At 38.7% G+C, this 26,717-nt stretch overlaps 2 protein-coding genes across 4 annotated transcripts in view; both read right to left on the reverse strand.

Moving 5' to 3' along the window:
• The window catches only part of Cubn (cubilin), a 259,007-nt gene extending 245,796 nt beyond the window's left edge, over window positions 1-13,211 (reverse strand). The window contains exons 1-8 of the mRNA XM_004859974.4: window positions 12,946-13,211; window positions 12,437-12,566; window positions 10,887-10,982; window positions 10,281-10,319; window positions 8,585-8,686; window positions 7,917-8,020; window positions 1,923-2,049; window positions 794-953 (exon numbers count right to left, since the gene is read on the reverse strand). Of these exons, the coding sequence (XP_004860031.1) occupies window positions 794-953; window positions 1,923-2,049; window positions 7,917-8,020; window positions 8,585-8,686; window positions 10,281-10,319; window positions 10,887-10,982; window positions 12,437-12,566; window positions 12,946-13,058 (871 nt within the window). The 5' untranslated portion in view covers window positions 13,059-13,211. The remainder of the gene's footprint in view (window positions 1-793; window positions 954-1,922; window positions 2,050-7,916; window positions 8,021-8,584; window positions 8,687-10,280; window positions 10,320-10,886; window positions 10,983-12,436; window positions 12,567-12,945) is intronic.
• Window positions 13,212-13,272: 61 nt separating this feature from the next.
• The window catches only part of Trdmt1 (tRNA aspartic acid methyltransferase 1), a 97,964-nt gene continuing 84,519 nt past the window's right edge, over window positions 13,273-26,717 (reverse strand). The window contains exons 11-12 of one of the 3 annotated variants that reach the window (XR_015449656.1): window positions 24,043-24,163; window positions 13,273-13,400 (exon numbers count right to left, since the gene is read on the reverse strand). Coding sequence is in view for 1 of the 3 variants with exons in the window: in XM_087207210.1 (XP_087063336.1) it covers window positions 24,117-24,163 (47 nt within the window). In the remaining 2 variants the exon portion in view is untranslated. Of the gene's footprint in view, window positions 13,401-21,288; window positions 22,963-24,041; window positions 24,164-26,717 lie in introns of those variants that run through there. The other 2 variants (XR_015449655.1, XM_087207210.1) reach the window with 2 other exon arrangements.

Below are 26,717 nucleotides of genomic sequence, written 5' to 3' on the forward strand. Positions count from 1 at the left end.
CAACAATTGTTTATATTTGCCTGGCCCCTTAATGACATTTTCATAAAAAAGCAGCTGATACATAATAACCTGTTTGAGCTCCACTTTCTAAGAACACCCAGAGGGTAGAAAGAGGCCTTGTAAATGTCTATAAGTCTAGCTAATTGCCTACCAGTGCACTCGGTTCAGTGTCTTGGTTTCAGTGGGTTCTGTACAAATATGTGTTGAATGGGTGAAGGAGATCTCATATGCTTGAGAGTAAGCTTGGATTCAAACACAGGTAGTGTCTCACCCCAGAGCCCATGTTCTCAGCGACTCAACACGAGGCCTCCTTTAGAGTCCATTTCTGTAGGGCTGTGATTGAGTTGGATATCCCAATTCCCAGCAAGAGCACAGGGTTCTCAAAAGACACGCAGAGGTGAGAACTACTGGACTGTAGTGGAAACACCAACAGGTCAAAGAATTTATCCAAATGTGTAAGCCTCTGGTTAGCGTGAAAGGTGGTACTAGAATACATATCTTTGGACTACAAGTCTAATCAGTTGATGGCCAAGGCAACACACAGTCAGACCTTGCAAACTATATGGCTAATCCTGGCCCACACTTGGACTCTGGCACAGTTTTGGACAAGTCTCCCAATTCTCCTTTGGAACTATTATAGCAATAAGATGATCTTGGCCAGAGGCCAGTGAAATAAGCCATGCAACCGGACTCAAACACCCTTTGAATGGTCTTCTTATCCCTAACATCTCAGTAGTGGAGGGAAATTGATTCTGGTATCTTCCCTGCCCGACACTCGACCCCAAGAATGTACCTTTTGGGCAGGGCCCACAGTAGAAAGAACCGGGAGTGTTGAAACATTGCACAAGGGCTGAACAAGAAGACGGTAGGCTGCACTCATCTCGATCTACTATGCAGGCAGGGTGGTTGGGCAAGGATGTCCAGCCAGCTTCGCAGATGCATGTGTAATTGCGCTGGTAGGATGACAACCACATAAATGAAGACAATCAAGTAAAGGAGCAAGCAAAGTCTTTGAAAATCTCTCCTACCCCTGAACTATTTATTATCTAACATTAATTTCCATCAGGCCAATTGAGAGGCGCTCTCTCTTTCTTCCCATGTGATTCAAGCATTTCGACTAGACCATGAAAAAAGGGAAACGTCTTTTTTTCAGAGTAAGAGAATCCTATAATTTATCCCAAAGATGCCAGGGAAAGAGCAACAACAATCAAGAGCTGTAAGTCAATATAATTAAAGTCAATCAGCTCAGCCTGCTATGTTTTTAGAGGGAAAAACACCATGAAGGCACAGACTTTGGAAAATCAGTTGTTGGCTTCCTTTTTCAAAGTCTCTCTCTCCCTTCCTGCTGCCCCTCCACCTCCCACTCCACCACTGGAATGAACCATTTTCTATCTTATGAGTAGAAAAAATAATATATATAGAGAGAGAACCAAAAATCCAAAAAGATCTGAAGTTTGATGAAGAGGCAGAGTGGCCAGCACTGGGTGGCCTTGAGGTCCAAGAGGAAAGGTCCTGAGGACCCAGAGCATGGCGGGCACTAGAGAGTCTGCAGTCACTATGGAGTCTGCAGCACTCATAGGGGCTCAGGGCCAGGAAACTCCAGACTCAAAATTGCAGGTTGCCGACAAGACTGAGCCTTCTGTGTTTCCATGACTTAGCACTGTTGAAACTCCCGAGACCAAGAAAGGATCATCTCTCACATTCATGCAGGAATACTGAAAAGGTTACTATTTCATATAATGGAAATTTAACCTCGGGGTTCACTTTTCTGTGTATCTCAGCCTCCCTCCTTGCCTGTCCCTGGCTAAGGGCAGGAAGAGTCATTTACAGTGCCACAGGGCAGTGCTTGTACACGGTCAGCACAGGATGGGGAATCGACCACTGAGAGTCCCGCAGGAGTCACTCTGGGGGAAGGGACTCACCGTTCCAGCTTGCTGTCGTTCTAAATCCTCACAGACACCATGGACACAGAGCTCTTTAGAGCCCCCCTCGCAGTCATTATATCTGAGCCCACACTGGGGTCCATATGTATCAGGTTTGCAGGTACAGCTGTTGGTTACACAAAAGCTCAATGTCAGGGCTCATGCTTCAAGGCCAGTCCCTATTCCTTACCATCAATAAAAAGACATCCAAGTTGATAATGTTAACATGGAATCACAAACTAGCAATGCAGACTTACTGGCTGAAGCCGTGGGAGAAAATCACTCTGTTCTGCTCCCAGCAGAGGACTGAATAAATGTGCTATATTTGTGAATAAAGAGTTGGAGAACCATGACTTAATATTTTGTAAGACTACCACTATAAATTCTTCTGGTATCAAGTCATCAAACAGCACTTTCAAAGGTCAGCAGTCTATAAACCATGGCTATTAGAGTTGGAGTTCGTTCAAGAAGGGAAAAGGAGAGAGATCAGCAAGGTCATTCATCATCCCTCCCTGGATCTGCCAGTCAGCACAGGCGATCTTCGCTAAGCTGATCACGTCCAAATGCTCTCTAGGATGCTATGGCCCCACATGCCCTGCAAGGGCCACATCTCAGAACATGTGATAACTGTTATTACCTTACAAAGGGCAAAACCTCTTCTATCCACAAGAGATGTAGTTAATATAGTGACATCTCTTTCATGGTCACATTTTAACTCATAACAGAATGTTATTATTATATGATAACTAAGACAGCAGGGAGTGTTTTGGTACTAGATGATTTCAGACCAGCAATAATTAAATAAGGAAAGCTGCTTCAAGCCATTGTATGTATGAAAGTTACTGGGTTAGCTTTCTATCTGCATTGCAGCCCAATAGAGAACTTGTAAGGCAGGAATATGGGATTTGGGGGAAGAGGAAGGGATAGAGGAGTGTCAGAAGCCTAAGCTTATTCACACCAGTCTGAGCACATCTGAATGAGTAGAAGAGCCAAGCCCAAGGGTCACTATTTGTCAGACAGGAGTGGCACTGGCAGAGAAAGCCCTCATGAAGGGAACTGACTGTCAGTACCAGAGGTCAGGGACAAGGAAGAGGGAGCACTTGCATAACCCGGCTAGAACCACAAACTAGTGCCTGAGTGTTCTGGAAAGGGAGCTATTCTACAAGGTGGGGAGACTCTTACCAATACACACAGAGGTACAAGGAGCTCAGCTAATGACCACAATGACAGCATGTGAACGACAGTGCGGGAGGTGAGTTTGGCTGTTTGCCAAGACCAAAAGCCACACACTGAGCATGCAACATGTGGTGCCATGGTGAGCCCCAGAAGCAACTGCTGAGGTGACATCTTTATGTAGTTTCTAGGGAAGAAGAAATCAAGAAATATGGCCAGAGATGGAGAGGAAGACCATGGTGAACAGCATCCATGGACTCACAGGAAGGGCTAACAGACTTAGCAAATAAAAATATAGGGTGGCCAGTTAAATTTGAATTTCAGATAAATGAATATTTTGGCACAAGTATGATTTACAATATCATTATATGTTTATATAAAACCTGTTTTGCTGATAAATTACATTTCTGATTTCTGAGCATTCAAAGATTGCTTTTCTCATTAAGACAAGGTCATAAGTAAATAACAATAAATGATGAAACTTAAGGAGAAATTTAGTTGTTGATAGCTATTTATCTTCCCTTCATCTCTTTTTTTCTAAACTTTCCCTCATGATCTATTCCCTTTCCTCTTCTCCCCCCCGCCCTCTCTCTCTCTGTCTACTTCATCTAAAATAGTCTTACAGAAAATTTAACTCATTGGTATTATAGAATTTTAGAACATTTCATACATATATTTCAACATTTGATCCAGCTGGTTTAATTGCCAAAATTTATTTCCACACCACCCCACACACTTTCTAAAAACGTTTTTTAAATCTTAAAACCAATTATCAGTAGGTCTATTTTCTAGTGTGAGATCTAAGTGTTTAGGAACCCCTGGGACTAGAAGACCCAGGTTTAAATCCTGATCAAATCTATTATCTGTTTATCTCAGACAACGTACTAATTCATGAGCACTATTTTCATTTTGTGTTCTACAGGCATTCCACTGTAGGAAGTACTCAGAAAATTGTGTTCATCTTGTCATGAAACACTTAGCTGTTAGAAAATGACAAGATTTTAGAAGAGATTCTGGTTCATGGAGCTATATTTAAATCCTCTCTCTTTATGTCTGTCTTCCATCTCCTTTCCTGTTATCACTTGGAGATGAGTAGATATTACTCCTATACACTTCTCTAACCAGCTACCAGATAAATGTAGATAAGGTAAATTTAAATTTAGACAATGTGAGAAGAAAGAAGGAAGGAGAAAGGAAGCCAGGTAAACTTTAGTTTCCTTGCTGTGATCCTCAAAGACAAGTGTTTTTAATCCCATTTCACACACACACAGCCCACGGCCATGGAATTAATGACTGATAGAAGATGAAGGAAATCTAAGTATGTCATTCAGCCCCATTATTTTTTCATGTTACATATCTATATTCCGAAAGGTAAAGTTAGTATTAAAACTTTGCATTTGTGTGTGTCTTTTTAACATCACAGTATTTGCACACAAATATATTTTCAAGGTAAACTGGTTGACATTTTAAAAAGGCTAAAAAATTATATACCTTCTCGGTGAATGTAAAAGCCATATATGTAGTTTAAAACTCCCTTACCACTGTTTGTGCCTTCCCTTTAGTTACTGAAGTCATTACTGTAATGATATTTTATTACTGATCTGGTGCCAGCAGAATAAATCTAGGCTTTTCAGACTTTAAAAACATTACAAATGCATTTGGCAATTGAGGAGACTTCAAATACTTCCATGGTCATAGTTTAACTTGCATTAGAGTCCATGGTTCGCTATCACTCTCCTGACTAACAGAAGGAGATAATGAGTTTAATATCTAAAGTTGAATACCTAACCTGAGCTAAAACCAGATTCTCCTCATCTTTAAGCTCAGCATGTTTTAAAATCTACCAGTAATATGAATACAAACCAATAAAATGAAATATAAAAATCATCATCATATTCATGAAGAACACACAAGCAAATGCAACTATTTATCCCCTAGAAAGCCTTCTAGATCTGAATGAACCCCAAGCACATAACTACAAAGCAGGGAAACAGTAAGAATCAATTTTTTAGAATAAAGAAGCAATAACAATATTTAAAATGGCAAAATATCATTCTGCTCACTGTCTGAAGAAGTTGTGAGCAAGACTTGAAGCCAAAGAAAATTAGTAGAAATATGTTTTCTCCTCCTCTACTGTCCTTACTCCAAAAAAAGAATTTTTACCAAAAATTTGTCTATGAAAAGTGCTTCCAATTAATTAATATTTGCATAATGCTTTAGCTTTACAAAGGTTTTTTACAGTTATGAATTATTATTCCTGTTAAATAAAGACTTTATTTTTCTCCCCAGGTAAGTGGGCTCAAAGAGTTAAAAAAAGGAAAAAGAAAGAAAGAGGAAAATAACTGAAGGACGCCCCAAATCCAAAGCCAACTTTGCCCACCATGACTATGTTTTTTCAAGTCTAGATTATCTGGCAGTTGTTCACGCTTTCCTTCAGCAAATGTGTGTTGGAGTTTCCCAAAAGGTGACTCACCTCAGCAAAACTACTGATTAACGAGGATTTAACCTCGCATAACTAATAGAACTCAAGAAATTGTCTAAATGTTCAATGTTTCATTACAGACAGGCTCCACAAAGCAAGAATTAAATTTTATGTTCAGCCCATTTTTCTACTTTCTTTTATTCCTTCAAAGAGTCACCATCATATGCCTGAATTAGAGTAGTTAAGACACAGGTAATTAACAGAGATTCATGAGGCTTTATAAACTCTTCCCACTTCAAAGGAAGAACCCAGATCCGAGTGGTCTGCTCTCTAGTGTCCTCCAGCAAATCTAGGAAGGGCAGGGACTAGGAACTAAAATTATTTCCAGAGTCAGCACAAGAAATCCTTGTACTTTTTGTTGTTGCTGTTGATTACAAGACAGTACTAGAGAGATTCAGTTCTGCTCTTGCAAAGTTAAGGCTGCCACTTAGAAATGCAGCTCTAAACAAATAAGATGGCTTTCTCTCTTTCTGTCTCCCTCTCCCTCTCCTATGTGCATCTGGGCAATCAGCTCTAAACCCTGGCCTGCAGAAAACAGTTGTGAGGTTCAAGTTTTTAAACTTTTGATTATTTGTTCTTCTTTTCCATTTTGAAGAGAAAAAAATAACCTGGTGAAAACAATAATAACAGCTGGCTTGGCCGATGGACCTCATCCTACATGCATATCTTTATCATGCACAACACCAAAACTAAAGTGATGATAAAGGACAATCAGGGATGACTCATCTCCAGGACATTCCCAGATACTGGGAGGGTCAGAAGTACAAGTGTTAGGAGGCCAGACATTTGCTACTGATATCCCCAAGGAAAAATTCTCCTGGACAAATGCCCATAAAACAGAAATCAATAGATGATGCTTTCAAGGGAATGAAAGATTAGCCCAAGCCTGCATATTTAAAAAGGCAGGGGCAGAAGGATAATTCAAATGAGAAATTCCTAAAAGTGCTTAAAACAGTTCAGTGGCTGTCCCTTCCGAGCTCTGATTCTTAATATCACTCAGCTCATTCTGCACCACGCTAAAGCTCTTCAGTAACACAGTATTAAACTTAAACTAGATGTGCTGAACTTTGGTTTTGAATAATGATTGATCTCATAAGCATATCTATCAGAAGTTTAAATGAGTAAGTTTATAACCTGGAATGAACAAAATATTTAAAGACCAGATCAAACAAACAAAAGGATCACATGGAAAGAGAAAAATTGTGACTACTTTCTGAAAAAATAATGTGTTAACAGATGACAGGAATAAAAACAAAATTATTGGGCCAGGGATGGAGCTCAGTGGCACCACACCTGCCTGGCAAGCACAAGGTCCTGAGTTCAATCCCTGGTACCAGAAAAAAAAATTTTTTTAAACAAACAAAAAAATCAAAATTACTGCACTCATATTTGCTGGAAAGAACAGCATGGATATTGTTATGAGGAAAATGAAGAAAAAGATAGTAAAGACATAGGAAGATAGCAAATAATTTCTCTTTCTTAATCCTTTAATAATTTCAGAATTACAGAAAGCCAGCAAAATTATGGGGAAAGTAATGTCAAGATTGTTTTAAAAATGAACGTAAGGAACTATACCCAAATAGAGTCGATGATGATCTCCCATACGTTTCTGGCATTGAGTATTAAAAAGGTAATGTGTGAGCCTGGTATGGTAGTGCAATCCTGGAATGGCGGTGCACACCTGTGATCTCAGCACTTGGGGAGGCTGAGGCAGGAGGATCACAAGTTAAATCCCTGCCTGGGCAACTTAGGGACTTAGCAGGACCCTGTCTCAAAATAAAATGTAATAAAGGACTGGGGTGTAGTTTAACATGAAGGCCCTGGGTTCAGTCTTCAGTGCCAGGAAAAAAAGTGAGCCAGCATGGCTCTGATGACCAGTATTCCTAGAATTCAGCATGAACATGGAAGCACTGTGATACCCAACTCAGTCCCAGGGGAAGGAAAGGTTTCCTGGGGGAAGGAGGTGCCTCAGCTAGCAGGAGAGTCCTACAGCCATTTGACAAAATGAATCAGAAGAAATGATATAGCAACGTGAGGACTGGGCTCAGGGACCTTGTGACTAATGGAAGAAGCATGGAGAGAGTTAATTCATTCATTGAGCCTCCATTCAACTTTTGATCTTTTTCGGTCGACTTTCTTACATAGCATTGAATGAAGCTATGCTCACTAAAACTGTGAGCTCGCTGATGTCTGGCACGAGGTAAACATAGACAGGTATATGTTCAATAAGCGGCATGTCTTTCCCGATGGAATACCTGGTTTTCCTGGTAACATGGACTGTTAATTTAGGGTGCTTTTAGTCCTTCACAAACGCACCCGATTTCTTTTTTTAAGGTTACCTGTAACTCCCCACTGTGTTCACACATGTGGCTCCATTCTGGCAGCCCAGGAGTGTTCCAGAGTAAATCACACATTCGTTCACATCAGTTGAGCACAGAGGATCCTGCAGTTGTAAAAAGAACAGAGTCAAGTATCACAAGTCATAGAGGAATGTGGGGCTGTTCTTAGCATGATATAGATAAACCCTTGGCAAAGCCAAATACAACCACACTAATGCTAATCTCTGGCTACTCTTCCTCTGGAACTCGGATTTAACCTAACAGAACCAAGGAGCTCTTCAAAAGCTCATAGCAGCCTCAGGAGGAGACTCCCAATACAGACGAATCCTCATTTCACAGTGGTGCGGTACTTGGGAATTCTTACTTAACGATTTTTTGTTAATGTACCTGCTGGGGACATTTTAATTAACGCTAACAGAAATATCACGCCCTTTCGTGTATTATCCAATGAGATGAACTCCTACTTATGACGGCTTAGTATTCAGTGGGTTATATAATCAAACCTGCTATCATTTAGATTTTGGCACACATGGTGTGATCTGTTCTGATTCCAGAGGCCACAGAATCTTAGTAACTTTGGACAGAAGATAAAATAAGTCTGGGAGGATTCCAAGGAAACCACACATTCTGACTCACCATTATTTTTAATCAAAGACCAAGAGACTCACCTCCCACTGTGAGGGACAGATACAAAAAAAAGAATCAAGCAGATTGTGGCAGGTTCCACCGTTTCGGCAGGGATTGCTGCGGCAAACGTCTTTGTCCACTGTCTGAAACAAAGACAGATGGTCAGTCAGACAGCTGTACCTGCCACGGGCAGCAAAGAAGGGCAGGAGTCAGTGCAGCTGCGTGTACTGGTGAGAATTTCACTTGACTCTGCATCCATGGGGGTCTTCCTCTAGACTTGTCATCAAATCGATTCTCTTGTGAAAGAATAAAAAGTGTTTCTTGTCAGTCACTCAAATTCCTCAACATTTTGTGTGCTTTTTACCATGAATGGGATGGGATACAAGGGGAGCAATTCTCTACTCTTTGGAAAAAGTATTATTCATCTGCAAAATATACACCAGTAGACAAAGAGTCGAGGTTCGGGTGTGGGACTAATAATGGACCTTCCTAAGCACCAAAAAAATTAATTGGAAATTGCCTGTTCTTATCTTTGCTACCTCCAGAAAACCCTTTGAAATGTGATCATCTTTTGCTGCCACCCCTCCTCTCAAGAGTTAAAAGGACTGAACTCATTTCACTCCAAGCCCCATTGTTTAAAATGTGGCCGGCTAAGACACACCCCCACCCGCTGCACTCACCTGAGCGCTTTCAGACCCACAGAGCAGCCAACAGACCTTGTCTGTACAGACGGAGAAATCTTTCCCTGCATCAGCTATCAGTTCTGCGCTCATAAGATTTTTAAGTCTTTGGCAGCAGAGGCAAGTTCTTTAGAGGAGACTAGTAATCACGCAGTGAAATTATTTTATTAATTTTACCTACAGTTGAATTCTCTGTTTAACTAGAGAATTTTCTCGAATTCCCTGTTTTCTCATCACAGAGAAGAATTGAGTCCATTTTCTTCATTTTCCAGATGAAATTGAGAGCCAGAGAATAGCTGACTGTCTCTTTATCGTTTATTACAAAGCTCGTTTTTCCTCTACGTTTAACACAAGTCCGGAGACTTACGCCTTTCAATGGACGGTTTTCTGCCATTATTTAATTTGTTTAACTTGGTTCCTGTACCACAGTGAGCTCTGTCCATCAAAAGGCACTATTACAAAGATGCAACACAAACCTATCAGAGGTTTTTCTGTGTATAAGAGCAAGGCCGTCAGGAGGTTAAAAACTCCACAGCCTCTGGGGCCCAGCAGGCAATGGAATCAGCAGAGGAATACAATAGGGACTAGCAGTGTCTGGTGGTCAGAGAGCCCTGACCTAAAGCTGAAAGGGATTCACATTGGAAAATCATTAAAAACTCTTCCTGAGGGATGGAGGTGGAGGACAGTCCGAGCTCATTTGTATATGTTCTCCAGCTCTTTGCTAAAAACCATGAAGCCCTGCAGGAAACTGAAAACCGTAGCCTGTGTCCTGTTTCACAGCGCTGTTCCTTGTTTGTTTTCACTCTCAAGTAGTCCCTGAAAAGATGAAGACTGAGTGGGAACTGTTATCAAAGTGCAGAAAAGGAACTATGTTGGTTAATTTTGACTGTCAACGTGACTGGAATAGTGTGATACATTCCGGACTTCTGAACTTAATGTTACACAGGATGCATGGAAATAAATTATGGAAAAAGCAAGTCTCTCTGCCCTTAAAATGTTGACTCTATCAACTATTCTTGTTTATTTTTACTTAATATCTGGTCATCATAGGACTTACCTGCTGTAAGCTTTGAAATCTTCTCTCAAGATCCACAAGCTAATAATGAGGAAGAAAAAGCATCAGTCAACTGGTCCAAAGGCATTTCATATATCATATTTCATATAACATATATGATGTTACACCCAGCATTTATTTTCCTAATGCTTCCTGGTAGGGACCCCCTTTTTGTTCCTGTTTTCACTGCCTGTCCTTGCTTATTCCTCTCCCTTCCACACTTTCTTTCCTTTCTATTTCCTTCTACCACATATATTTCTTTTTAAAGGTCTTTTAAAAAGTGGTACAACCCACTGAGAAGCTGACTCGTTTTTTCCTTTGCACACAGTAACTCTCCTAATCTTCCTAGATGACAGCAATGAATCCCATTCACCACTAAGATTGCTATAAGAACCGGAGAATAGTCTGCTTAGACAACAAATCCTTGTCATAGTATTTCCTACCTTTTATATCCTCCATTAGAGTTATGTCTTTTAACTAGAAGTCCATAATTACAATGATTAATATCTAAAAAGTATACAAAATTGGTGTATCCCCTGAAAATACAGTATGTACAATATTGAACTAAAGAGAACTCCTTCGCTCTCATGATGTGGGTGTCAGACTTACCTTGGAATTGAGCTGATAGATTTGACTAGATACATTTTGATGCAGACCATCCAAATTTCTTTTTAAATCTATAATCTCTTCTTTGTTTATCTTGATCTAATTTTTAAAAGAAAAGAAGAAGGAAAAGGATAATAATTCTAGTGAAAAAAATCACTCATTTTACAAGAATATAATATAAAACCAGAGTAGGATTCTATTTTAAGAATTGAGATTTGCCTATTAAAAAATCCAAAGTAAGTGCCATGTATAGTAGACACTGGGCTAAAATACCCATGGCATAATTCCACTTACCCTTTCCAGTAACAATACAAGATGTGAGATTTTTAAAAACTTATTACAGAGAAAGACACATTGCCATCAACCTCCCTCATTTAGAAAACATTCATCTCAATGTTCTTGCCATTTTCAGAAGCAGTTCTGAAAACTCTCTTTTTATGAGTGTCTTTATGTGGTCTGATCAAAAACTACATTGACTGGGCCTGCCAATGCCAGGCAACAGAAAGGCATGCTCATAAAAACATGACAGATCTGGCACCATGCAACTTCTGGCTCCTCCCCAAAGTCAAAATGACCATGAAAGGGAAATGGTTTGAATCAGTTCAGGACTTTGAAGCAGCCATGACAGTGCAATTAAAGACACTCACAAAAGAGGACTTCCTGAACAGCTTCAGATAGTGGTAAGAATGGTGGATAACTGGGCTCAAAGGGAAAGGGAGCATTTTGAGGGGGTATTAAAGCCAATGTGTCTTGTACTATAATAAAATTTTAAAAATATAAACATTCACTGTATTTTACAATCACACCTCATAGATCAATGTTTTCTATTTGCACTTTTTCCTCATACTAAATGTGTGGGGCACTTATAAGAAGCTTGCTGGGCCAGGGGTGCAGCTCGGTGATGACCACATGCCCACATGCCCAAGGCCGTGGGTCCAATCCACAGCACATATCCCCCCTCCAAAAAAAGAACTCTGTCTTGAAATCAGACTACTAAATTTTAAATTTTGGGTGAGCCCTTGATAGTGGTCTTTGAGCAAGTCACTTAACTATTTCCTTACAAATGAAGTGATAAAGCCCACCTCACAGGTAGCTCTGAGGGTCACACGAGACCATGGACATCAAGTACTATGCATGGTGCATGACCGCTAGGAAGCCCTGTGACACCAGCTCTAACAGGGCTGATGTACGAGCATGATATAGTATACACTGAGCACTGAAAATATTAATAAGGCCTGAGACTCATTGCCCAATTCTGTTCTATAGAAAAAGTAAACTGACCATGCCACTCTCTCGTCCCCTCCTTTAGCACCCTTGTGACGAGTTCATTAGTACCCTGCATATCTTCTCTGTACTAGAGAAGGCGAGCACCATGAGCTTGTTCTAACAGCATTATTCCCTCCACCCACCATTGCCCCCTCCGAAGTTATTTTTCTTTATAAAAACTATCCTACTGCCTGTGCTAAACATTCAAGTACAGATTAGTATTGAGGTGTTCAGTTAAGTCACATGTGGACATACAAAATGACATCAGGATATTCCCCATGCAATACCTGCTGTAAAAACTCATTGAAGTCTTCATCGTTTATTTTTATTTTTCCCAGGGATCCAGTTCTAAATTCAATGTTTTGGGTAGGCCCCGTAAGAAACACTAAATTTCCCCTTTCTGAAGTCAACCGAGGCCTATATAATTCAACCAGAGAAAATGCAGCAGTAATTAGTACATAAACATTTTTAAATCTTAAACAAACTTTTTCACTGAATTTACTATAGACTATATACATCTTCTCTTTGTAATCAGCTCAACCAAATTCTCTCTACATTTCTACCATTCTTTTTTAATTTCCCAGAGATATCTCTTAGTAATTGCATACTTGAATAGATGAATTATTTCTGCATAAGAAAGTAATTCCATATATCAGTCCAAATATTTTTCCCTATTGGCTTCCTGATATCACTGCTTTTCTCAAGAAAAATTGCACTTTTGATTTTCTGACTCTGTGAAAATTCATGAGGGGTTATCCTAGTCCATCGGGGAAAAAATGATTCGGTGTCTACTTACTGTTGCAGATCAGTATTTCTTTTTTGTCGTTGCAGCTCAAGTTCTCCAGCTTCACCATCAAACTCTGCAAATATCAGTAAAATAACCAAACTCCAAAGAAAAGGTGAGGACATATTCCTCACTGGACTCCTACGTGGTCAGGTAAGAGAGAGACCACTGCGACGAAGTCACTGACTTTGGGAGTTTGGAGAAAAGTAAAGCAAGAATGTGTACTTTGACCAGTGGACTACTTCAGTCTTTTCTTCTTTGAGAAGGCTGTTATTTTTTTCTTCCTGAGGAATGTAAATGATCTCAGATCTTCAGTACTCTTCAACTCGTGAGAGGTCAAAATCTACCTCAAGTGATGTATAACTTAATCATTACTTGTTTGACCTTTGAGACAGTAGCAAGCAGCTTTGGAAACATCCTCTAAAACAATCCTTCCTCAGGAAGCACTCAGCTGTCAACAACTGCTGCTGGAAAAACAATATCCACATGCAAAAGAAGCTGGAGCCTTACCTTGTACCATATGTAAAAGTTACTGCTAAATGATTCAAAGATCTAAATCTAAGACTTAAACCTATAAAACTCTTTGGAGAAAAAAATATGGAGAAAATCCCATGATCTTGGATTTGTCAGTCATTTCCTGGGTCTGATATCAAAAGCATAGGAAGCAAAAGAAAAAAGCACCAGCAAGCAAAAGGTGAATGGTCTATATCAAAATTAAAAACTGCATCAAAGCACATTATCTGTAATGTTAGAAGGTAACTCGCCTAATTAAAGAAAATAGTTGCAAATCATATATGTGATGAGCTTAATATCCAGAATATGAAAGAACTCTCACAACTCAAAAATAACAAACTTAAAGAATCAGACTTTTTTAAATAATCAAAAGCCCTGAATAGATGACTTCTCCAAAGAAGATATACAGATTATCAGCATCACTAATCATTAGAAAATTGAAAGCCACAATGAGATACCACTTCATATACATTAAGATGGTTGCTACAGAAAAAATAGAAAATACTCCATTATTGACAAGAATGTAAAGAAACTGAAACCCTTGTCCATTGCTGGTTGGAATGTAAAATGGTACAGTTGCTATGGAAAACAATATGAAAGTTCCTCGCAAAATTAAATATAGAATTAACTTATGATCCATCAATTTCACCCTGGGATTTATACCTAAAAGAATTGAAAGCAGAGACTCAAAGAGATATCCACACAGCAATGTTCATAGCAGCGTTCTTTACAACAGTCAAAAGTTGGAAGCATCCCACATTATCTACAACAGATTAATAGATTTTAAAGTATGGAATACACATACGATGGAATCTTTTTAGCACTAAAAAGGGAAGGAAGCTTTTAACGTGTGCTATAATATGGTGGAAACCATGAAGATATTAAGCTAAAGTGAAATAAATCATTTACAAAAGAAAAATACTGTATAAGATGCCAATTAGATGAGGTGCTAGAATAGTGAAATTCATAGAGATTAAAAAGTAGAGCGCTGATCACTGAGAGCAGGAGTAAGGGACAAGGGAGACACGTTGTTTATCGAGCACAGAGTTTCTCTTTGGAAAGATGAGAGGCATTCTGGACAGTAACAATATGATGCACTTATTGAAACTGTAAATTTTATGTTACACATGTTTCACCTCATTTTTTTTTTTAAAAAAACAAGCCATATATAGGAAAAGAGAATGGGAATTGCTTGCTACCAAAACCATCTTAAGGAAAGAAAGACACATTTGCATCTAGATTGATTGGTTTCAAAAATTCAGAGAGGCAACCTGTAAAAACAACATTTGAAATGCCATCTAAAGTTTTACATGGTAGATACGTAAATTTATCTTCTTAAATACAGCTGTACAGTTTCATATTATGGGGAATGTAACACTGTTTCTCAACTATCATTTGATCACTATAGTACAACATAAACAAATCAAAGAAAATAACTTTCAAGTCACTATTTGGGATGATTCTGAGGTCAGGTGATGAGGAGTTTTGTTGTATTTGTTTAATGAATAGATATAATGCAATAAATGATATTTTAGTTTGAATACATTTGTTTTCATATGTCAGTCTAAGTTTCCATTCTTCCATTAAGTTATGCAGTCACACTACATTATTCAACTTAGAAAACAAAGCAGGATTAAAACTTTTCTAAAACTCTCAGAACCTAAGACATTAATAAAATAAAGAGGGAAGATATTAGAGCTATAGTTTTGATTCAAATTCATTATATTCCTGGGAGGTGACTAGAAAATGTGGGAGAGAAGTTACAAGAAATTTGAGTGAAAGAAAATAATTTTTCAGACAAGAAAAGAGAAAGTTTGGGGAATGACAGAATGAAAGAAGACCTGGATCTGGTTTTGGTGTTGCCACAACAAGGTAATGTATTCCCATCTCCCATAACTGTAGCAACTTTGAGATCTTGTTACCTGCTGAGATTTGCGTGGAAATTTACATGGATTATATCATTTCACCTTCACAACAGATGAGGATTTTGCATTTAGAGGTTAATTTATACTCCTTTCTTTGTATGTTTACTATCAGTTTCTATCTAATTTATTCAAATTTAGTTGTATCTGGTTCCACTTAGTTTATAGTTTTAGAACAGCTGATTTGTGCCAGGCTGTGCTATGCATTGTGTCACATCAATTAATAAAAAAACACATATCCTTGTCTTCCAGGGGCTTGAATTCTGGGGGAAAACATTTTAAGAAATAAATGAGCAAGAGGCCAGGGATTTAGCTCAGAGGTTCTGCCACCTGCCTCGCAAGTGCAAGGTCTGGAGTTCAATCCCCAGTAGCAAACAAAAAAAATAAAAAAAGAAATGAGCAGGGTAGGCTCAAGTAATGATCAATGTTGAGGGGAATGTAAAAGGTTGCTATGCCATAAAATGCCTGAGAAGAAAGGACATTCTTATAGTGAGTGGCCAGGTCAGCTTCTCTAAGGCAGCAACATTTCTTCACCTGCTGTTCCTCAGACAAAGGTCTACGATCTCGAATCTATAAAGAACTTCAAAAGATCAGACCTCCCAAATTTAAAGACCCAATCCAAAAATGGGCATCTGAAATGAACAGACATTTCTCACACAAAGAAGTAGAAATAGCAAATAAATACATGAAAAAATCTTCAACATCACTGGTCATTCGAGAGATGCAAATGAAAACAACGCTGAGATTCCACCTCACTCCAGAAAGAATGGCTGCTATCATGAAATCAACCAATAACAAATGCTGGCGGGGCTGTGGGGAAACAGGAACCCTGCTCCACTGCTGGTGGGAGTGTAGACTGGTGCAAGCACTGTGGAAATCAGTATGGATATACCTCAAAGAACTAGGACTGGAAGTCCCATTTGACCCCACTATTCCCCTGCTGGGGATCTTTCCCAAAGAATTAAAAGAATCATACCACAGTGATATATGTGTACTCATGTTCATAGCAGCACAATTTGTAATAACTAAAACTTGGAAACAGCCCAAATGCCATTAACTGGAGACTGGATAAAGAAAATGTAGTTTGGTTTTTTTTTTATAAAATGGAGTACTACTCAACCATAAAAAATGAGAAATTAGAGACATTTATAGCTAATTGGATGCACATTGAGGCGATACTCTCAAGTGAAATACATAGGACACACATGTATAAATAGCGAATAGTTTCTCTGGTGTGAGAAACTAAAAGTGTAAATAAGGACTAAAAGGTATAATAGATAATGTGAAATAGGAAGAAAAGGGGGGAAGGGGAAGTGGGAGAGGTAGAGGAAAGGAAAGAAAGGTATGGAATTAATATGAGAAAATGGAAAAATGGAAACAAAATCTTTGTAAATAGGGAGGAATGGAGGGGTTGAAGGGAGGGCTGGGCAAGGGTGAAAAATAAGAACCAAGAGAGACTATGTAAAGGTGCAAATTTCCAATGATGAATGTCATTATATTGTATACCTAAAATGTACCAATGATTAGAATGAATAATTGATAATGCAAAATAGGAAGAAAAGGTCCAAAGGGGTAGGGGTAGTGGGAGGGGCAGGGGAAAGGAAAGAAGGGAAAGGAAAAATGATGAGAAATGGAAAAAATGGAAATAAAGTCTTTGTAAATAGGGAAGGGTGGAGGGGGTGAAGGGAGGGCTAGGAATGGGGAAAAAATAAGAGCCAAGATGCATTATGTAATGGTACAATTCCCAATGAGAAATGTAATTGTGTTGTATACCTACAATGTACCATTAAAAGAATTTAACAACAAAAAAAGAAAATTTATTTAAAAAGGCCAAGAAGAAAGGGAGAAATTATGGAGGGAAATGCATTTGGCACAACTGTGTCAAAATGGAAATATTTATCTTGACATTCAATGTAGTGAGGCAGGCATTAGAGAAAAAAAAAAAGAAAGAAAGAAAAAAAAAAAAATACTGGCAACACCAAGCTAACGTCCATGAAGTCCCTTATTCTGGCTCCAGGAATCTTTACTTTTCCCATCCCTGTAGGCTGGCTGTGGAATACGCTAGCTTCCACACTGGGCACTCTTCCAACTGGAAAATCTGGTTTGAAGGCATGGACCATTGATGTCCCCCACAGATTCCACATAGGGTTGTAGAGAACACTTAGGAATGATGGAAATGTTCTACACCTTGATTGTGAAATCAGTTGTTGATGTACTCCAGCTTTCCATGAACACACAGACCATGCTAAGGAAAACAAGCCTGGATTTGAAAAAGAGCTCTATACAAGCTCCACTGTAAGAAAAACTTGGTGAGCACTATTATATTAGTTAATATTTGTATAGTCATGCAGGCTTTTTGAAGATAAGGATGATCAGGTAACATAGCATATAATATCTTGTCTGTGATACTCAGATATTCACTGCTTTTATTTGATATTTTAAGTCTTCCAATTTTCTCCTATATAGTCTTTTGTATATAGTTCTTTCGCTCACCATAATGCTTTTGTGAATCCTTCATCCTGTAGTATTTATCATTAATTGATTCCTTCCTATTACTGTGTAGTATTTTGTTGTATTTCAATCCATTCCATCCTTTGCTTATGCATTCATTAGTCAACAAACACTTGAGTTGTTTCCAATTTGGAACTATTATAAATAAAGCTACTACAAACATTTTGAACAGATTTTTGTGTGGATATGTTTTCATTTCTTTTGCATAAATACTAAGAATAAGATTGCTGAGACATATTGAAAATATGTCTTAATTTTAGAAGAAAATATCAAACTATTTTCCAAAGACTATCTCTATACAATGTATGAAAGTTTAAGTTGTTCCACATCCTCTCCATCACTTGGTATGATGAATGTTTTTATTTTTACCAATTCTAGTGGGTGTGCAGTGGTATTTCATTGTAATTTTAAATTTACATTTCTATAATGATTAAAAATGTTGTTCCTATTATTCGAGGGGGCTGAGGCAGGAGGATCACAAGCTCCAGCTCAGCGTAGGCAACTTAGCAAGACCTTGTCTTGAAATGCAAAATAAAAAGGTCTGGGGATATAGTGCAAAGACCCTAGATTGAATCCTCAATACTATACACCACACACACACACACACACACTCACTCAAAAAAATTAGGGATCTTTTGTATATATTTGACATTTTCTTTCATGAATTGTCTATTCAAACCTTTTGTGGATCTTTAAAAATTGGATTGGTGTTTTTACTTAGTACAAGAGTTCATATAGTCTAAAATTAGGGTCCTTTCAGATATATATCCTGCAAATATTTTTCCCTCCACCTGTGGCATGTCACTTCAGTTGCTTCAGAGTATTTTTCAAGGACTAAAATAAGTGAGATGCAAAAGATTGCACACTGACTGATTCCATACTGGATGAGTCCATGTGAATGTAGAGTGTACAGAACCCAAAGGTGCATTGCTAGGAAACAGATTAGGAGGTGTCTGAGGCCAGAAGTGGGAAGGGACTGACTGCAAGGAGCCCTGAGGGAACGTGCAGAATGGTGGACATATTCTGTATCTTGGTTGTGGTGGTGGGTGCATGACCACAGGAATGTTTCAAAACTGCACAATTAAAACGGATGATCTTCGCTGGATATAAATTATCATTCAATAAAACTGATTAAAATGATTTCTCTTATACATTTGTAAATGTGTTCATACCTAAGAATTTTGTAAACTACAAATGTTGGTATTAAATGCTAAGAAAAGATGTCCAACAGATTCTATATAATTACAGATGAAATTTGTCACAATGATCCAGGTTTGTTTGAGACCTTAGCAACTAGGTGTGAGAGTGAAGGGAATGCTTGATGATGTGAAATATTTTCCTGTTTTAATGTAAAATATGATGGATTAAAATCTTCCAGTAGAAAAGATAAGATGCTCTGAGCTTGAACACAACTATTCATAATTATATTTTCCTACAGATCACTGAACTCAGCAAATCTTTCCAGTGCAATATAAAAGATCTCCCGCAAGATCTTTCTCTTTTATAGGATTTTCTTGTTTTATGAATGTGTTTGTTATTCAAGAAAGTAAAAATAATTTCTCTGCTTCCAATCTAGGCACACAATTCCTAATGGTCTCTTATGTTAGAAAAACGGAAATATTCTCCCAAGGTCTGGCTGACTTTTGGTGAGGAGTCAGGGAATTTGACACCCTGCTCACTTATTCAATTTTAGCTCAGATCAACAGACAAGTCAGGCTGTCTGTATATGATGACTGTGGAAGCAACACAAAAATCAATTATTGTTTCCACAGCATTATCAGGCATTCTGTTTCCTTGCTGAATTCAGGTCTGTTCAGCAAAGACAAATTAGTATTACAACACATGACCTTCAGGCTTTGAGGCTAAGTTCCTCTCTCCCTCTCCCCCAAGGTAAACATTCTACATGCCTAAAATTCCATCTTTCATTAACTAGCAAAACTCCTATCTTCTCCCTAATCCAGAATGCATTCCACTAAATGTGGGTATACGCCCTTTATGCTTTAGCCATTGTAGGAGATGATAGCTGCTCTAACAAGGCTCACTTCTAGGGAAGACCACATGGCTGAAGGACAGAAGAGCCTAGGTTCTGAGGCTTATTCATCTGAGTCCAAAATCCAGCTCCACGCTATGTGACCATGTAACCTTGTTTCTTCATCACAGAAAGATATTAACAGCAATTAAGGTGTATAAAATGTTCAGCATATTTAGTCTCTGGCTCATAACAAGTATCAGTAAATATAAGCTGACATTTTTCTTGTAATGTAAATAAGTATAATGTATCCCTTGCCCTCCTTTACTCTGTCTTGGGATTAGGTTCATTATGGTCCCCCTCTCCCCAAAATTAAATAAGATTTCATAGTTACCTTAGAATTTGAGTGTCAAGGAGAATAGGGGTGTTTTATCTCTTTTCTTATAAAAGAGGATTCCAGAGTGCAACCATGCATTCAAGACTTTGAGGGAGAAAAATGGTAGCTAGCCTGGAGGTAGAGATTTGAATCAAAGGTAATTTACGTCTGATAAAGGAAGGTGAATCCAGGAAGCAAAGAATAATTCTGCATTGAGGGGGTGGAGAGCAAGATTAGATTTAAATCCAAGTCTCCAAGAGCAGGTAATCCAAAGGAAAGAGTCTCTTCTTTGCGAGGGGAGCCAAGTAAAAGGATGAAGAAGGTTTTGATGTAGTAGGAGCATCCGAGCCTGGGACAGGGAACCAAGTATAAGGACCCCCCTCCAAGACACCTCTCCACATTTTTATGTTCATTAAAATAAGACTCTCAAGGACTAACACTAATGTTATAAGACCAATGGATTTTCTACACACTCTTAAGGTTGCTATGGTACCTGTCACACTCTTGTATCCTCTCACCAGCCTTCACATTTTCACACTTCCAAAACAAGTGCATGGCTGCTTTGTTGCAGACATTACACATGGGCTATGCAACGAGGGTTGGACCTGTGTCTCCAGCTGAATGGTCTGTGTATTACTAATCAGGAATTCATGACCTCTTACTTGTCTCAATCCTGTCTCCTGACCTCTCTTTCTCCTCCTTCCTTCACCCTGGTTTCACAGTCTTTTTTATAGATCCTTTCCCCCCTCCTTCCCAAGCCACTAGAATGCAGTTACAAGAATCAAAGTTACCTTTCTTCTCCTGCCTTTAGTTTTTTTCCACAGTATCTTGGTGTAATGTCCACCTCTTCTGTGCCATCCACTTCATCTCCTTTTATATGCTAAACTTTCAATCTCACCCTGCCCCACCTTTGTACTAATATCCGGCACAGTTCACACATGAAAATTCTTATGGTCATCAAAAATATTCATGAAAGTAAATCTCAGGAAACTGGAATTCCATGTGAGGTAAAGTGATCACTGTACTGAAAACACTGATAAGTAGACAGCACACAAATACACATACACACAAAAATACACACAATTTATTGAGAAACAATGCAAGAAAGAGTTAACTCTGCCTGGGCAGAGCGGTGTAGGCCTCACCAGGAGTCCATCTGAGTTTCAATGGAGTAATTTGCCAGCAAGGGGACTGAAAGTTTCAGGCAGAGAAATCAAATATACACCGCTTTGTGGTAGAAAAGAGAGGGCTACAGCAGTATCTGTATGCGAAAGATGAATTGTTTTTAAATGGGCAGAAAGTCAGATTGAGGAAGATCTTGAAATGTCATTTTAATGAGTTTAGATTTTAGAGAATTATATAGACTTTTGGAACAGAGATTAACATGGTCATGGCTGTGTTTTATGAGCAGCCCTGAGGAGACAAGTCTGGGACCCAGAGTCAGCAGGAGAGATACATGATCTGGTAAAGGGAGTGGGCAGGCCAGGCCGACAGGAGATGGTGAGAATGGTGTTTAGGAAACAGGACCTACTAAAAAATTACTGGGGCGTTACTATTTCCTTGGAAACAGTAGAAGGGGGAGTTAATGATCAGGTTTCTTACTTGAGAAACTGGAAGGCGAGAGATGTCATTAACTAAATAAGAGAATGTTCAGGGGACCTATGCTCATGAAATGACCCAGGTACTGACGACTCAGGAGGGGAGTCCAGGGGTATCTGCTACTGTATCTGTTTTCCCCTTTATTCCCCCTTAGATTTATCTTCAAATTTTTATAATTTTCTACTTCATGGTTGTCTTTTGTTCTATTTTATGAGAAAGTATCCTTTAAAATTTTATGACACTATAAAATTTTTGCTATCATTTTCAATTTCAAAACCTCTTTCTTGTTCTTGTTTCATAGTTGTAACATTTTCCATCAAGGTAAACATACTACCATTACTTTTTGAAGTTTTTTTTCTTTTGCTTGTTAGATCTATTTCATATTGGGTGCTTTCCTCAAATACTCACGGATCTTTATGTCTGCATTTAAACGTAAGAACAAGACACTAAAGAACAGATAAGAAGCACTATGTGCATGGGTATTGTTTATAATTAATAAGGTTTAGCATAGGGTGACTGAACAGCAAGCTGACAGTTTCACTGAGGAACCCCTGATGTTAATTTTTGAGGGTAATTTTCCTTTATGGTATTTACTTTCTCCAGGAAAAAAGTCTCCAATCTTTCTTCCTGAATCAAGAAAGTTTGCCTTAGATTTAATTACTAGGTATGCAGATTTTATGTAACTCCCTTGTTTTCTTTTTCCCTAAATTCTTGAAAATTACCTCTTAGCCACATTAACATATTACCTATACCTACTATTTTTATACTCTAAGTACCAGGTTCACTTTTTATCCCTATTAGTGTCATCTAAATTCCACTGGTTTATAGTCTTAATAAACATTTATTGCTAATATATGAAGTCCTCAACAGTGAGGTAAGTTCAAAATACATCCACTTCCTGGCCTTCTCTGGTTCGTAATAAAGTCACATGGGGCAAATCCAGAGTTGTAGTGAAGCAGCATTATCAAAATGGGCTTGATATGGGGCAGAATGGAAAAGATGTCCAAAGGCCAGGATGAGCAGAGGACGACAGCAATGTTCCAGGAGGCCAGCAGAGTCATCTTACCAAAAAGTGTTGGGTAAAGGTGAGGACACTGATAAAAGGCTTTAGGTAGCAGGTTGAAGAATGTTGATTAAACCTATTGATATAATAGGGAGACTCTCATGTAGTTTAAATGCAATAATCCATATTTGATATTTCTGGCAGGCCAGAAACTTTTATCAGTTTGAAGTCATGAAAATGAAGAGCAAGAGTGGAGGTGGAGAGCTCCCTTCGATGGACGAGTTGGCAAGATTCTCATATCCCTCTGGTAGCTCTCATAACATTTTATAGCTTCACTCTGCTATGCTTTGGTGCTTTCTTTAGTCCCTTTTCATTTTCATATCAGTTTAAAACAGAATACTTAGAATTAATCTGGCTTTTAGTCATTAATGGAAACATTTGCGAATATAATAATCTCTTTGAACCTTTATGGCACTTAACTCATTCAGGGCAACAATATCACTCCAATAGTCTATTCATTTTTTCCTGAAGGATTACTTCATTTTATCCTTGGAGGATAAAGTACTTATGGAAATGCATGTAACTTTAAAGCCATTCATTTGCTCACTTCATGGGAAGTGCACTACCACCTAGGAAATTGCAAGTCTGCTCCTGCAATGAACTGATTTTCTTGAATGCTGTGTGGTTTCGAATCGTGGAACACAATGCTGGCATTTGTTCTCCATGCTCGTTACTACAATGATTACAATTACCATTGAGTAGCATGAAAAAGAATTATGAGTTGATCATTACCACTTGAGTAACTCAGATTTGGCAAGAGTTTTCCTGAGAAAGTAGATTGTTACACATTGCTGAGAGTTTGGAGGATTTTTTTTTAAACTTAAAGTATAATAATACTTCCATAAACGGTAACAATATGATCAGCAAATTCATATCCAGAGAAGAAATGAAGTGAGGGAGAAGGTTTCAGCAGGAACACAGGGGTGCTGATGGTATATGTACATATACACATGCGTGCACACACATTTACTAAATATTACTAATTTGTGTGAATGTCACACAGTGCAGAAAATATAAAATATGTATGGTATGATCTTGGATCATTTTGAGACAAGACTGGGTTAAGGACAGGGAACACAACAAAGGAAACAGATTCCTAGAATTAAAGACTAAAGAAGTCAGGGAGGGAAATAACACAGCATTCTACCTCCCATACCTCCTGGAAGTGGGACTTCAAGACTTCCACTGGATCTGTTCAAGCTCGATTTCCTGACGGTGCAGTGAAGCAAGTTACCTTTGTTGAGGACCATGGGCTCTCCTGACATCCCTTTCCAAATCTACATAAAAAAAGACAAAAAAGTTTTCTGTCTGGTGGCTCCTAAAATTCACTGAACAAGGCAATGAAGTGCTGTTAGACATTCATACCATAATCCAAGGTGCCCAGGGTGAAGGGTTATAGAAGTGCAACTGCAAGCTCCTTACATTTCCTCCTTTGGAAGGAGGAAATGTGATTTTGACAAGTCTATTTTATGTCTGATGAAAGGAGGAAAGTACATGAAGTGAGAGTGTCACCACTGGGAAGGAAAGAAAGAAAAGTCTGGGGAGACTTGGAACTCTTCCGAGCTCTGTTTCTTGTACTTTCAATTAGGAACACACAAATAGACGTAGTACAGAGGCATCATTTTTTGTGAGGGGAGGCTTTGCTTTGCTGACGTGATTTAGGATGGGAGGAATAACAAAAGGCTAACACCTTCCAGAGGGCCACCCTTCCCAGGAGATTTGCTATTAAGTGCCACACAGATCTGAGGGAAGATTTAAGATGCTGTTATCAAGGGCACGAAGAATGACAAGATGACCTCACCTCTCAATCTTTCTTATTATTCTAAGATCTTCTGGTCCTGTGTATGTTTTCTTTATAGTGGCTTGGACTGTATTTATTACAGAAGTACTGCTAAATATCCCCTCGTCAACAATTCCTAGACTATGTTTAGAAGAAGCAAAAACAATTCCCTAGCAGAAACAATTCTGGCATTGTATACTTTTCCAGTAACATCAGATGTGCTTCTCTTTTTAGTTGACTAATAGAATTATTCAAACAACTCCCAAGCCATGAAAGAACCTACAGTTCTATTATGATGCTCAACATACTCACATTCATCATTTAATCGACAATCATTTATTAGGTATCCACTAATACCTCAGATACCAGAGATGCTGAGGGTACAGAACTGAGTAAACTCTAGCCTCTGTTCTGGAAGGGAAAAACCTGAGGAGGAGATTGTATTACACGCCATCAGAATATAAATGAGGTAGCAACTTTAAAACTAGTTTCCAGTAATCACACTCAATGACAGAGTCTTCAAGTAGAGTGTTTTGAAGGAAAATATTTTTAATTATTATTACTTTTTAATTTATTTATTTGATTTTTTTTCGGTACTGGGACTCGAACTCAGGACCTTGGGCTTGCAAGGCAGGTGCGGTGCCACTGAGCTAAATCCCGGCCCCTGAGAATATTTTTAATTATAAAAGTAATGGAACTATATCATATTTTTGAGACCTTCAGATGGCCTTGAACTACGTAGCCCAGGTTGGCCTCAAACTCACGGCAAAATCTCCCTGCCTTGGCCTCTTGACTGCTGGGATTACAGGCATACACCACCACACCTGCCTTTACAAGTTTTCAAATATAAACTTAAGAAAGTAAAATAAAACTACTCTAACATAATTGCTAGGTATTATTTTATTCCCATTTAATAATTTCCCTCAGCTACAATCATATGAAATACATAAATAAAATTAGGCACCTCTGCCTTTGTATTTCACACAAGTCTAATTCCACGTTGCTACCTGGTTCCTCTATCAGTAATTGGAAAGGGCAGAATTTTCCCCAGACCATCTGGTCCCTCTGAGAGAAGCACATCTCTAGCACAGGGTGATGGACAGACTTCCTAGGCCAGGCATTGCTGCCAGCTCCTCAACTCCCACCCACCAGCGTCTCCTCCCTCGGCAGGTGAGAGGAATCTCAGCTATGACAGATTAGTAAAGGGCTTCCTCTGGAGTTCTGCAGGTGGGTCTTCTGATACCTTGCCCCTGCTGGTGGAGCCAGACTCTCCTGGTATTATCAGCAAGATTAAGTTCTGTCTAGTTAGGAATGAGCCACACTGGCCTGAGTGCCTCATTGCTAGATTGTGTTTGGAAAACATCAAGCCTGGGTCACATTCCTATTAGTGGAGGAATCAAAAGATGTATCGCAACTATGTTGTCCATTCAGCCTTGGGGTCCCGAGCCAGTTCGTGTTTCTGTTCCCATCTTGCAATTTTTCTGACACCTCTTGCGTTATTGTATGATTATACTTCCCCAGTGTTTATCACTGTATTTAGGGAAAAGTAAGGAGAAATAAGTCTGCTTTCTGTCAAAACAAGAAGTCAGAACACAGTATTTAAAATTTTTCTACCTGTACAACTGACCAAAAAGCCAATAGCTCAAGCCTACCCTACAAGAATTATTTTTTAAATCCTGTGTTCCAGACATGGGTAAATTCAGTTATTCCTCTGAGTATGAAAGTGGCAGTAATAGAGAAATTACATAGTTCTCAGGGAAGTGACATTAAGTCACCATGTAAACTCCAGTGCTTTGCGTTCTATATATCCTCATATCGATTCCAGTACAATCACTATATTCATTCATTCAACAAACATTTATTGAGTGATACAATGCGCCTGCTCTTGTTTTAGCACTGAAAATGTAGTGGTGAAAAAGGGTGTTAAAAAAATCTTTGCCCTGTGGAACTTTACATTCTCTAAAGCAACATATTTTTCATTTAAAACCAACTCGAATCAGAGCCACTTTCTAGCCGATTGTCCATTCATTCATTAGATCAGCTCACAAATA

This window comes from Heterocephalus glaber, unplaced genomic scaffold, assembly GCF_053883595.1.
Source record: "Heterocephalus glaber isolate CG9 unplaced genomic scaffold, H.glaber_assembly_v1.0 deba00000768, whole genome shotgun sequence".
In the NCBI taxonomy this organism is placed as follows: Eukaryota; Metazoa; Chordata; class Mammalia; order Rodentia; family Bathyergidae; genus Heterocephalus; species Heterocephalus glaber.